The sequence below is a fragment of the Chiloscyllium plagiosum genome, chromosome 7 (genome assembly GCF_004010195.1).
Source record: "Chiloscyllium plagiosum isolate BGI_BamShark_2017 chromosome 7, ASM401019v2, whole genome shotgun sequence".
NCBI classification, from domain to species: Eukaryota; Metazoa; Chordata; class Chondrichthyes; order Orectolobiformes; family Hemiscylliidae; genus Chiloscyllium; species Chiloscyllium plagiosum.
The window spans coordinates 105,617,226-105,629,804 of NC_057716.1; the positions used below are offsets into that span (position 1 = coordinate 105,617,226).

General features: G+C 43.7%; 1 protein-coding gene across 2 annotated transcripts in view; it reads right to left on the reverse strand.

The window, feature by feature from the left end:
• vil1 (villin 1) overlaps positions 1–12,579 on the reverse strand; it is a 71,433-nt gene that overhangs the window by 32,495 nt on the left and 26,359 nt on the right. For both annotated transcript variants that reach the window (XM_043694349.1, XM_043694350.1), the window contains exons 7-9: positions 7,063–7,265; positions 5,663–5,741; positions 1,957–2,055 (exon numbers count right to left, since the gene is read on the reverse strand). In XM_043694349.1, the coding sequence (XP_043550284.1) occupies positions 1,957–2,055; positions 5,663–5,741; positions 7,063–7,265 (381 nt within the window). The remainder of the gene's footprint in view (positions 1–1,956; positions 2,056–5,662; positions 5,742–7,062; positions 7,266–12,579) is intronic.

Here is a 12,579-nt window from a genome sequence, read left to right on the forward strand (position 1 = left end):
CCACTGTTGGAATATTGCGTGCAATTCTGGTCTCCTTCCTATCAGAAAGATGTTGTGAAACTTGAAAGGGTTCAGAAAAGATTTACAAGGATGTTGCTAGGGTTGGAGGATCTGAGCTACAGGGAGAGGCTGAACAGGCTGGGGCTGTTTTCCCTGGAGCGACAAAGGCTGAGGGGCGACCTTATAGAGGTTTACAAAATTAATGAGGGGCATGGATAGGATAAATAGTCAAAATCTTTTCCCTAGGGTTGGGGAGTCCAGAACTAGAGGACATAGGTTTAGGGTGAGAGGGGAAAGATATAAAAGAGACCTAAAGGGCAACGTTTTCACGCAGAGGGTGGTACGTGTATGAAATGAGCTGTCAGAGGAAGCGGTGGAGGCTGGTACAATTGCAACATTTAAGAAGCATTTGGATGGGTATATGAATAGGAAGGGTTTGGAGGGATATGGGCCGGGTGCTGGCAGGTGGGACTAGATTGGGTTGGGATATCTGGTCGGCATGGATGGGTTGGACCGAAAGGTCTGTTTCCATGCTGTACATCTCTATGACTCTGTCATTTTCTCACACTGATCTATTGATCTCTGACCTTGAACCTACTCAATGACTACTCCAGAGAGCAGTGGAGCTCGGAGACAAATTTTGAGCCCAATATTTTAGGTTGTTGTGGCTTCCAGGAATCTGGGTCTCGCTCCCCTCTTATTCCCCTCACTTGATTCATATTCTTTGGCATCACCCAGTACAATGTTGCACAAATTAATTTGAACAGACATGACCCACGTCAGTAGCTTTTAGAATAACTAAATCACTTTTGTTTCAATCCATATCAATCCCCAGTTTGGTTATTTTAGCTTGTTTCAAAATAAACAGAAATAAGCTTGCATTTTGATCTTCATTGAGGGATGAACTTTGCATGCAACTCCTTATGCAACTCTTGTTCTCCTTCACAATAATCCCATGGAAAAATGGGCCTTTCAGGCAGCCCTGTCTCTGTAGATCACACAGGAACATCAGCCTGGATTTTTAGGCTTGTACCTTACAATGGTCTAACCAGTCCGAGCCGAACATAATCCCAAACTAAACTAGTCCCACCTGCCTGCTCCTAGCCCATATCCCTCCAAACCTTTCCTATCCATGTACTTAGCCAAATGTCTTAAACGTTGTAATTGTACCCACATCCAGCACCTCTGAAAGTCCATTTCACACGCGAACTACATTGTAAAAAAATTGTCCCTCATGTCTCTTTTAAATCTCTCTTCTCACCTTAAAAAAAAAGTTGCCCCTCGTTTTGAAATTCCCCATCCTAGGGAAAAGACACCTCCATTATCTATAGCCCACATGATTTTATAAACTTCTAGAAGGTCACCTCTCATCCTCCTGTACTCCAGTGAATAAAGTCCCAGTATTCTTTATAACTCAAACTTTCCGTACACAGCAACATCCTGATAAATCTCTTCAGAACCCTCTCCATTTTAATAATATCCTTCTTATAACTGGTTGACCAGAACTGAACACAGTACTCTAGAAGAGACAAATATATTTACTAGAAAGCACTAGAAGACAGAGTCATAGAAATGTACAACATGGAAACAGACCCTTCGGTCCAACTCTTGCTTCAATTACTATGAAGCTATTAAAGCTTGTGATTTCAAATAAGCCTGTTAGACTATAACCTGGCATCATCTGACCTTGTCCACTCTCAACAGCAGCACCTCCACACCATTTCAGTATTCCAGATATTTAACCCTTTCATTGCTAGCCCACTGGTATCCTAATTGAAGCAGCATTAATATCAGTCTTTTAGAGTTCACTGTCAATATTTTAATTCAGCTACAGCTTGCCAAGGTACCGTTACATTCTCTGCCTCTTAAATTTATTTGTAAAGACAGAATTCTTGAAATCTTCAAGGTGTTTAGTGCCTCACACCAGTGGGAAGCTACAGGATGTGCAATACTCACCAGAGCTCTGCTGAGAGATGATTGACGCTCCTCTTTAGAGGACTTTTTCCCTTTCCATACGAAGATTTTAATTCCTCCTTGGTCCACAATGTAGCAATCCTTACAAACAATAACAAAGAAAGGTTAAAAATATAATTCTATTGCACAGTTTAAAAAGCACAAGATTGTGTTCCATGTTTCATGACTTCAGAACATCGCAAAAGAGAAGTAGGCCATTCAGCCCCTTGAGCCTGCTCCGCCATTCAATAGGATCATAGGATCCAACATTCCTCATCTCCACTTTCCTGCTAACTTCAATTCCCTGACTGATTAAGAATCTCTCAGGTCTTCATTGCAGCTCTTTTGGGGACAGTTTATCCATTGTAATAACATGGCAGTTTATATACAGCAAGCTCCCATAATTAGGAAAGTTCAATTAATGCGTTAGAGGGATAAAACAAATGAAGAAATGGATAAATATATTTTAAAAATTCCAGAAACGATTCCTTGTTCTACTTCATGCATGGAATATTCAGTCTGAACCAGGGCCTGAGGTAGGATAAGAACTCATGATTTTCAGACTCCAGTGGGGACAAACGTTATCAGTTTAGTCACAGCTACGATGTATTTACAGCTGGGCAACAGGTAACAATCAGTTTAGGATGTCCCTTTGCCTGCCTTACCTCATTGTGGTGGTAGCTCGGAATGTAACCACAATGCAAGATGCTAGAGACAGTGAAATAATGGGAGGATAATTTGATAAATACCTCTGGGGGTTCAAGAAGGGAAAGGGAAACAGTGAGGGAATTTCATTGTGAGACTCAGCTGAAGGGAGAGAATGGCCATCTATGCCATCCAATTCTCTAATCCACAAGTCAGGAATCATGGACATTGATCAAAAGAATTGGTTGACCAAAAAGCTAAGGCTGGTTGTCCATAGATATCCATCATCACACTCCTCACCAAAATATCTAGCTACACAAACTAGGATAATCGCAAAATTTCCAAGGCTTGGAGGCTAATCACCAAAACGTTATGGAGCCATTGGGTCATATAGCACAGAAACAGACCCTTCGGACCAACTTGTCCATGCCGACCAAGATGCCCAAACTAAGCGAGTCCTACTTGCCTGCATTTGGTGCATATCCCCCTGAACCTTTCCTATTCATGTACCTGTTCAAATATCTTTTAAAATGTTGTAACTGAACTTACATCTACCACTTCCTCTGGCAGTTCATTCCACACAACAACCACCCTCTGTGTGAAAAGGTTGCCCCTTAGGTTCCTTTTAAATTTTTATCCTCTTATCTTAAACCTATGCCCCCTAGTTTTGAACTCCCCCAACCTAGGGAAAAGACCTTTGTTATTCGCCTTATCTTCCCCCTCAATGATTTTATAGATCTCTATAATAGTTTGGTACAAACCATCTGTTCTGACTTTAATCCACAGCGAGAAAGATTTACAGTAACACTGGGTTAAGTTTGTGTGTAATGTGCTTCCCAATGGTCTATCACATTATTCTCACAATTTGGAATGAATTTCTACCAGTCGGATTGATTATGATCAAAATTGAGAGCTTAAAGCGCAAGAAAAGACGTTGTGGATGATGGGAGGCTGAAACAAAACCAGTAAATACCAGATGCTCAGTTACATCAGATGATAAGCATTACCATTAGACAGAAAGGATCTCCGACAAAAGGTTAACATCAGTGAACACAATACACACACAAAATAAACAATGCGCTCTTTGGCTCCATTGTTGATCTGTTCCCAATCAACATGAAATGAAAAAGCTCTGGAACATACAAAAGCAATTATTTTGCCTCATCTTCTGTTTATTAATTCTGAAAAGTTGGAAGTTGGTGGTGGAATGGGGAGGAGATGCTGGGGAAGTGGGCAAAGGGATGGTAGTGAAGAGTTGTGACAAGGGACAAAACTTATTCACTCCTCAAAGGGGTTGTGGGCAGACAGGGCACCACATGTGGTGATGCAAGTGCCACCAGACAATAAGAGTGTGGGATAGTCGAGGGCAGGGACTCTTGCGAAGAGAACTTCCTGAAATACATATATCCAGAACTGGCAATCCCAGCACAGCCCAAAAATCCAGTTTGACTTCCGTACCGTTTTTGCTCATTGCGCTTAATGATCTAGTCATCCAAATGCCCACTCTTGTAGAAGGACTTGTATCGTCAGGAATAACCAGCTCTTCCCAATCTTGTAGCCCAGTCCCACTAACCGACATTGGTCACCTACCAACTCTACTCCTGTTCAGATCTCTCTGCCCAGATTGTCAAAAAACAAAGAGGTGATCGCCTTGAAGATTAGAAAACTCTTACTGGGTCTAAGAGGAGGGATGCTTGTGTTTACTGTTGACAGGTGATTCAAAACCAAGGGATAGCATCCCAGAATATGAGCATATCATTTAAAACATGCAAATTAGGAACAGAACCAGGCTATTCAGCCCATTTGGGTCAAATGTGGAGACTTGGCCTTTATGTATGTTTAAAACTAACCTTGATAGATTTCTACATGTTAGACACATCAAGGGCTACTGGGGGGCAGTAGTGCTAAATAGAAGACCAGGTATGATCTCATTGAATGACAAATCAAGGTCAAGAGGCTAAATAGCCCCCTCCTTTTCCTTCTCAAACGGCAGATTATAACAGCGCAAGATCATGGCTAATTTGATCACAGCCTCAGCTCCATATTCTGACCTAATCCCAATAAAAGGTGACTTCCCTTCTTTGTCAAGATTCTTTGTCTTAAAAACATTCAGTGACTCCACCTCCTCCACTCTGGGAGGAAGTTCCACAGACTCAAAACAATCTGAGACAGAAATGTCTCAATCTCCATCTTCACCAGGAGATTTCTTTATTTTTAAAACTATTCCCCTATTTCTATTCACTCCACAAGGGGGCAGCATTCATTGGTGGCCACCTTGTCAGGTTTCCTCATGTTCATGTGTCTCACTAAGAGCACCAGTCTACTAAACCATGCAAAAAGCCAAAAGCTTTCTTCACAAAATAACGCCTAACCTGAGATAACGCTGTACCTGCCCTGGGAGATAAGAGATGGAGATATTGTAGAGAGAGTGTTCCTCTGTACCTAACCCTGATCCACACCTGAGCTGGGTGTGTTTGATGGGGGCAGTATAGAGTGTGTCAAAAAGTGCAGTGCTGGAAAAGCACAGTTGGTCAGGCAGCATCCGAGGAGCAGGACAGTCGATGTTTCAACCATAAGCTAGTCATCAGAAATCACCATTCCTGATGAAGAGTTTATGCTCAAAAGGTCAACTCTCCGGCTCCTCGGACGCTGCCTGACCTGCTGTGCTCTCCCAGCACCACTCTAACCTTGACACTTTCTCCAGTATAGAGGTAGCTTTACTCTGTATCTTGCCTCACTCCCTAACTTCAAGGAACAAAATTCCTGCCAGTTTATTTCCGCATAAACTTCTTGTCCCACATTCCTTTGAGCTAAGAGACTATCAAATCACTTATTCATGCTCATTTGACTAGCGGATTAGATCAGAGTTTAAAAACAGAATCTGCCCTTCCATTTCTCTTCAGGCCATGTGTCTCAGATCACGTGGACTTGTTGAAAATTATTTCCCCTCCAGTAGCTTTGCCATTTACCTGTAAGACTCACGCTCTCCTCTTTCCAATTGAAACTATTTCTCCTCATTTGGCCCATCAATCTCCTTCCTGCAGGAGGGGGTGCAGGCACTTACCTCACTGTTCAGCAGATCCTGGGTCAGAGGTCGGGCAGCCACTTCCTGCACCACCAGTTTCCCCTCGGAATCGGTCACTCTAGAGAGGTCAGACAATGGGTCACCATGTGAAACACAGTACATCCCCAAGACTGGACCATGTCCCACCCTCAGCCAGAATCAATGCATTGTCTTCACAGAATGTGGCCTTTGCTGTCCCTAGTTGCTCAGACATTTACAAAAGGTGGGTCTGGAGTCACACATTGGCCAGACTAGATAAGGATGGAAGATTTCCTTCTGTGAAGGACATTGGAAAAAAATTCTGGTTCACCAAAAAAAAAATGGTAATTGATATGTAAGGCTACTTATTTTTATTCGCGATTTTAAAAATTCACTTCAAATTTCACATCTGCCACAATTGGACTTGTCCCCATGGTTTGGATTACTGGCCCAGTGACATTATCATTACACCATCAACTCCCTCAAAGGCAGATTAGTGAGTACAATAACCAAACCTGTTGGCATCACTGAACACACCCAACTATCAACATCCTGTGTGTTACTATCCATCAGAAACTGAATTGGACTAGTTATATAAATGGTAGCTATAAGAACAGGTCAGAGGCTAGGAATATTGGAGCGAGTAAATCACCTTCTGACTCCCCAAAGCCTGTCCACCATTCACAAGACACAAGTCAGGAGGGTGATGGAATACTCCCCATCGAGATTTCATGGATGTGGTGCCTGGATGGGTGCAGTGACAAAAACACAGGATCCACATCTACAAAACATCCATTCCCTCCACCACCAATGCTCAGTGTACGTTGCTACTACTGCTACGATACACTGCAGAAATTCACTTCGTTGAACACTCCATTGCCAGCACTCACCATCCTGACTTAGAAGTATATCGCCGTTCTTTCACTGTCACTGGGTCAGAATCCTGGAATTCCCTCCCTAAGGGCATTGTGGGTCAACCTACAGCACATGGACTGCAGCGGTTCAAGACAACAGCTCACCCCCACTTTCTCAAGGGGCAATTAGGGATGGGCAATAACTGTGGCCCAGCCAGCGACACCCACATCCTATAAACCAATTTTAAAAAGTGTGGAGCTATTCTATTCTAAATGCTCTATGGTTCTGTTCCTACCAATTTGACAACGAGTTAAAGTTGTGTCCCGCTGAATGGGATTTTTAAAATCAGCAAAATTTAGACAGAGCAAGGTTTCTTTTTCCAGCGTTATCTCCCGCAGTCCAGTGTCTCTCATTTACACCTCCTCCTATTTTCCCCCACTATTTGTAGTTTTCTCCTCCACCTCTCAGCATTCTCTGCCCCCACCTTTCACAGCGCACCCAGTTACCCACCCTCCACACCCCCCCCTTACCCACCCTCCACACCCCGTGGAGTACCTGCCACTCACCGATACAGCTTGACAGCTGCCCTCTGGTGTTGCTCCACCACCGTGTCGGGAATAGGGGATTTTATGTCTCTCTTTTCCCCGAGGACGTAATACATGAGCTTCATCAGCTGTGGGGAGGCAGCCTCCTCATTGCCATCCACCACACCAACCTGCCCGCGGCCCCCACGCTCCCGGTCCCGGATATCCTTCGCCAATTGCATCGCCTGAAATCAAACAAAGACAGCACGAGTACAACATCTCCCCCCAAGCACTGGAACAGCACACCAACCACCACTTGCATTGATATAGCATTCCAAGCCCATTTGCAAATGTAAGAAAGAAATGAAATTTGACATTAGGAGACTAGGGGCAGCACACTGGTTAGCACTGATGCCTCAACACCAAAGACCCGGGTTCATTTCCCGTCTCAGGCGACTGTGTGGAGTTTGCACATTCTCCCAGTGTCTGCGTGGGTTTCCTCCAGGTGCTCCGGTTTCCTCCCAGAGTCTAAAAATGTGTGGGTTAGTTGAATTGGCCGTGCTAAATTGCCCGTAGTGTTAGGTGCAGGGGAATGGGTTTGGGTGGGTCGGTGTGGATTGGTTGGGCCGAAGGGCCTGTTTCCACACTAAGTAATCTAATAAAAGAACCTTTTTAAAAAAAAGATATGGGTGTGATAATCCCTACAAGGGCCTTGGGAACACAATGAGATTAATTAGTGATTTCCCTTGTTATGAAGCAACGGCCTGTCCACCTGGAACTCATCACCTGAGCCCTTTTAGTAAAGGAGTTAAATAGGGCTGGAGGAGTGTCTGTAAACATAACCAGACACCCAAATCCAGAGGAGTGTGATGGAATACTCCCCACTTGCCTGGATGAATGTAGCTCCAACAACACAAGCTCAACACTATGCAGGACAAAGCTCACTTGATTGGCACCACATCCACAAAAGTCAACTCTCTCTACCATCAACACTTAGGACACACTGCTGTCACTATCTATAAAATGCCTTGTATAAATTCAAAGATCTTCAGACAGCACTCACCATCCTTCACTGTCATTGGGTCAAAATTCCCTCCCCAAGGGCATTGTGGGTCTACATACAGCACATGGACTGCAGCGGTTCAAGAAGGTAGCTCACCCCCACCTTCTGAAGGGGCAACTAGGGACTGCCATCCATGTCCCACAAATACACACAAGAAAAAATATTGGATCAAACTGTGGCATTGACTAATCAGTGCTGAAGGAGTTGCCCCCTGACTCCGTAACTGAGATAGAATCTGCAATTCCACTTTGTGAATGCTTCAAAACAAGCAAACAGAAGCTCAGCAGTGAAGGACAAGTGAAACCGTGCAGAAATCAGCTCAGAGGAGGATGGTAACAACAGTGACTTTGAATCTCCCAAGAAGCAAAAGCAGGTTGCAGGAGTGGGTCAAGCCTGGGAATGTGAAGATTGTGATGGGCAGATTCTAAATGAAATCTGAAGCAGCATCTGTAGCTCAGGAAGCAAGTATCGGGAGTGTGGTCCTGGATCAGAGGAGGAGTCCCTCCCTCCCAGTCTCAGTGATAGGGAGAATGTATCTCTTGGCAATCAAATAAATCAAAATTCCTGAGATGGGGCTGCAGAACTCGGAGGAGAAAGTGAGGTCTGCAGATGCTGGAGATCAAAGTTGAAACTTTATTGCTGGAACAGCACAGCAGGTCAGGCAGCATCCAGGGAACAGGAGATTCGATGTTTCGGGCACAGGCCCTTCTTCAGGAAAGGGAAAAATACTGACATGGATTGAAAATTGGTTGGCTGACAAGAAACAAAGAGTAGTGATAAATGTTTCCCCTTTGGAATTGCAGGCGGTGACCAGTGGTGTGCCACAGGGATCAGTGCTGGGACAGCAGCTTTTTACAATGTACATTAATGATATAGATGAAGGTATTAAAAGTAATATTAGCAAATTTGCAGGATGAAATGTGAGGAGGATGTTAGGAGAATACAGGGTGACCTGGACAGGCTAGATGAGTGGACGGATGCATGGCAGATGCAGTTTAATGTGGATAAATGTATGGTTATCCACTTTGGTGGCAAGAACAGGAAGGAAGATTATTACCTAAATGGAGTCAAGTTAAGTAAAGGGGCAATACAACAAGATCTAGGCGTTCTTGTACATCAGTCAATGAAGGAGAAAGTGAGGTCTGCAGATGCTGGAGATCAGAGATGGAAATGTGTTGCTGGAAAAGCGCAGCAGGTCAGGCAGCATCTAGGGAACAGGAGAATCGACGTTTCGGGCATTAGCCCTTCTTCAGGAATCTGTTCCCTAGATGCTGCCTGACCTGCTGTGCTTTTCCAGCAACACATTTCCATATCATCAGTCAATGAAAGCAAGCATGCAGATACAGCAGGCAGTGAAGAATGCTAATAGCATGCTGGCCTTCACAACAAGAGGAATTGAATATAGAAGCAAAGAGGTCCTTCTGCAGCGTACAGGGCCCTGGTGAGACCGCACCTGGAATATTGTGCGCAGTCTTAGTCTCCAAATTTGAGGAAAGACATTCTGGCTATTCAGGGAGTGCAGCGTAGGTTCACGAGGTCAATTCCTGGAATGGCGGCACTACCTTACACTGAAAGACTGGAGTGACTGGGCTTGTATACCCTTGAGTTTAGAAGGCTGAGAGGGGATCTGATTGTGACATATAAGATTATTAAAGGATTGGACACTCTGGAGGTAGGAAGCATGTTTCTGCTGATGCTTGAGTCCCAAACCAGAGGACACAGTTTAAAAATAAGGGGTAGGCCACTTAGAACAGAGTTGAGGAGAAAATTCTTCACCGAGAGAGTGGTGGGTGTATGGAATGCTCTGCCCCAGAAGGCAGTGAGGCCAAGTCTCTGGATACTTTCAAGAAAGTTTTGGATAGAGCTCTTAAGGATAGTGGAATCAAGGGTTATGGGGATAAGGCAGGAACAAGATACTGATTGTGGATGATCAGCCATGATCATAATGAATTGTGGTGCTGGCTTGAAGGGCAGAATGGCCTAATCCTGCACCTATTGTCTATTGTCTATTAAACAGCTGGACGTTAGTGTATTACCATTGGCCTACTTGGAGAACATGGAGAACTGCCCTGACATGGAGAACAGTTTTGACTTCATTTATTTTCATCAGAGAATCATTGAATCCCGACACTGTTGGGTCCATTCTACCCTTTAGGTCCACATCATCTCTTCAAAGAGCACCCCTACCTTATCCCTGTAACCCTGCATTCTCCATGACGTTCCACCAAGCCTGCACACCCCTGGACATTATGGACAATTTAGCATGGCCAATCCACCTACCCTGCACGTCCTGGGACTGTGGGAGGAAAGCAGAAACTTGAAGGAAACCCCCAGAGAGTTGGGGAGAATGTGCGAACTCCACACCGACAGTCGCTTGAGGCTGGGATCGAACTCAGGTCCCTGATGCTGTGAAGCAGCACCATGAAGGGGCGACATGATGGCTCAGTGGTTAGCACAGCTGCCACACAGCACCAGGGACCCGGGTTCAATTCTTGCCTCACGTGGTTGTCTGTGTGGAGTTTGCACATTCTCCCCGTCTCTGTGTGGGTTTCCTCCAAGTGCTCCAGTTTCCTCCCAGAATCCAAAGATGTGCAGTTTTGGTGAATTGGCTGTGCTAAATTGCCCGTAGTGTTCAGGCATGTATAGGTTAGGTGCATTAGTTGGTGTAAATATAGTGCAGTAGGATAGGGGAGTGGGTCTGGGTGGGGTACTCTTTAGAAGGTCGGTGTGGACTTGTTGGGCCGAAGGGCCTGTTTCCACACTGAAGGGGTTCTGTGCCTCACTGAGCCACTGTGTTGCCATGCCGCCAGAACAAACTCAGAAACTTGTGTTTGCATGGGAAACCTGAGCTTTGAGTTCATTCTCGTTGTTGGACCCCAGCTGTTTAATTTTTAATTGATGAAGTGGTTTCAGTGACCATGTAATAAACCACATACCACCCATGCCAGCAGAAATAAGAATATTTCCGGTAGGGGGTGGATCAAGACGAGGAAGAACGTGCTCAAGAGTGGGTTTATTAGACTTTCGCTGGAAATAAATAAATGAATTCTATTCAATTCACAATGAAAACAATCACATGATAAGGATATGTGCACTTCTTTAAACTGGCTTAAAACTTACTTCTTCTTTAGCCTTCGATCCCTCTCTGCTTGTGTTCCAAGTTTGCCCAGAGTAAGGGAGTCCTGGATGCCCATTTCTGTATCCAATATGCCACCTAGTTAACAATACAGGAATACTGAGAAAAACAGTTATGTTATTCTCATTTTAATTTAAGCTCCAATTATTTCAAAATTCCTGTATCAACTGATGGAACAGAGAACAAAGATGTCACTGCAACTTGACATATGACACTGCAAAGGCAATAAAACGCAGCAGTAGATGATGTTGATGCGTCTATACCTCACTAATAGGACAGGCTTCACACTCACAACTCTCAATATGGCCCATGATCTATCTCTGCCATGTTGTGCACTGTGCTGTTTGAAGGTTAGAAATCAAAATGAACAGGATCAATGCCTTCTTACATTAATCCTGGCAACAGGCAGGCTGCTTTTCTTAATATTTAGATAGGCAGCATGAATAGGGGTGGAAGCGTGACTGAACAAGAGAGAGAGAGGGCCTACAAAATGGGAAAGCTTAAATTTTCTACAGTCCAAACAAAGTCACAAATACTAATCAGTCCTTGTCAGGTGAATTGAAAAAATATAACCAGAGAATTTTCTGAGTAAAAGTGACTCCTTTAGGTCTCGTTAGCTCTCCTCATCATGTTCATTCCAATTGTCAAAACAAAGGTTCTAATAGCAGCAATAAAGGATATGTTAGATTCTTGTAGTATCCTATTACATCCCCATAAACCTTTACTAAAAATCTTAAAAAGATATCATTTCACAGATTATAACCATATCTCTCCCTTTCAAGCTCAAGCGCAGACTACATCATTTAAATTGTTAACAACAGAAAATGATGAATGCACTAAACAGATCGCTTACAATGTTTCTACTTACCAAAGTATCCATATCCTATGACAAGAGAGAGAAAGAAAACAATATGTAGATTTACTCGTGCGAAATTAACAGCTTAATTCTGAAGTGCTTTTTTAAATAATACAGTATTTAACTCTTAATGTAGAAGTGCAATCAAAGCTCGGTATTATTGCATATTATTAATGGCATACCATTCCATTCTAAAGACAGTTTATTCGTTTCATTCTCAAGTATGAATATTGATTGTGGGGACTGATGGTCCATTCAGCTGTGAAAAGCATCACAGTTATCATGACCACATCACCTCACATATACAATGGAGTATACTGAATGATAGTCAGGCTGGACACTCTGGTAATGGTTACTCCTCCCTAATGTAGCAAAGCAAAAACCAATACTAACTTCAATATTTCAGCTGAAGTCAGTTAATTCAACATAAATGGAGTAGAATTAGAGCGCTCACTCTCCTGCACTGCTTAAAATCACAAAGATCAGCAGCATAGCAAAATAAAG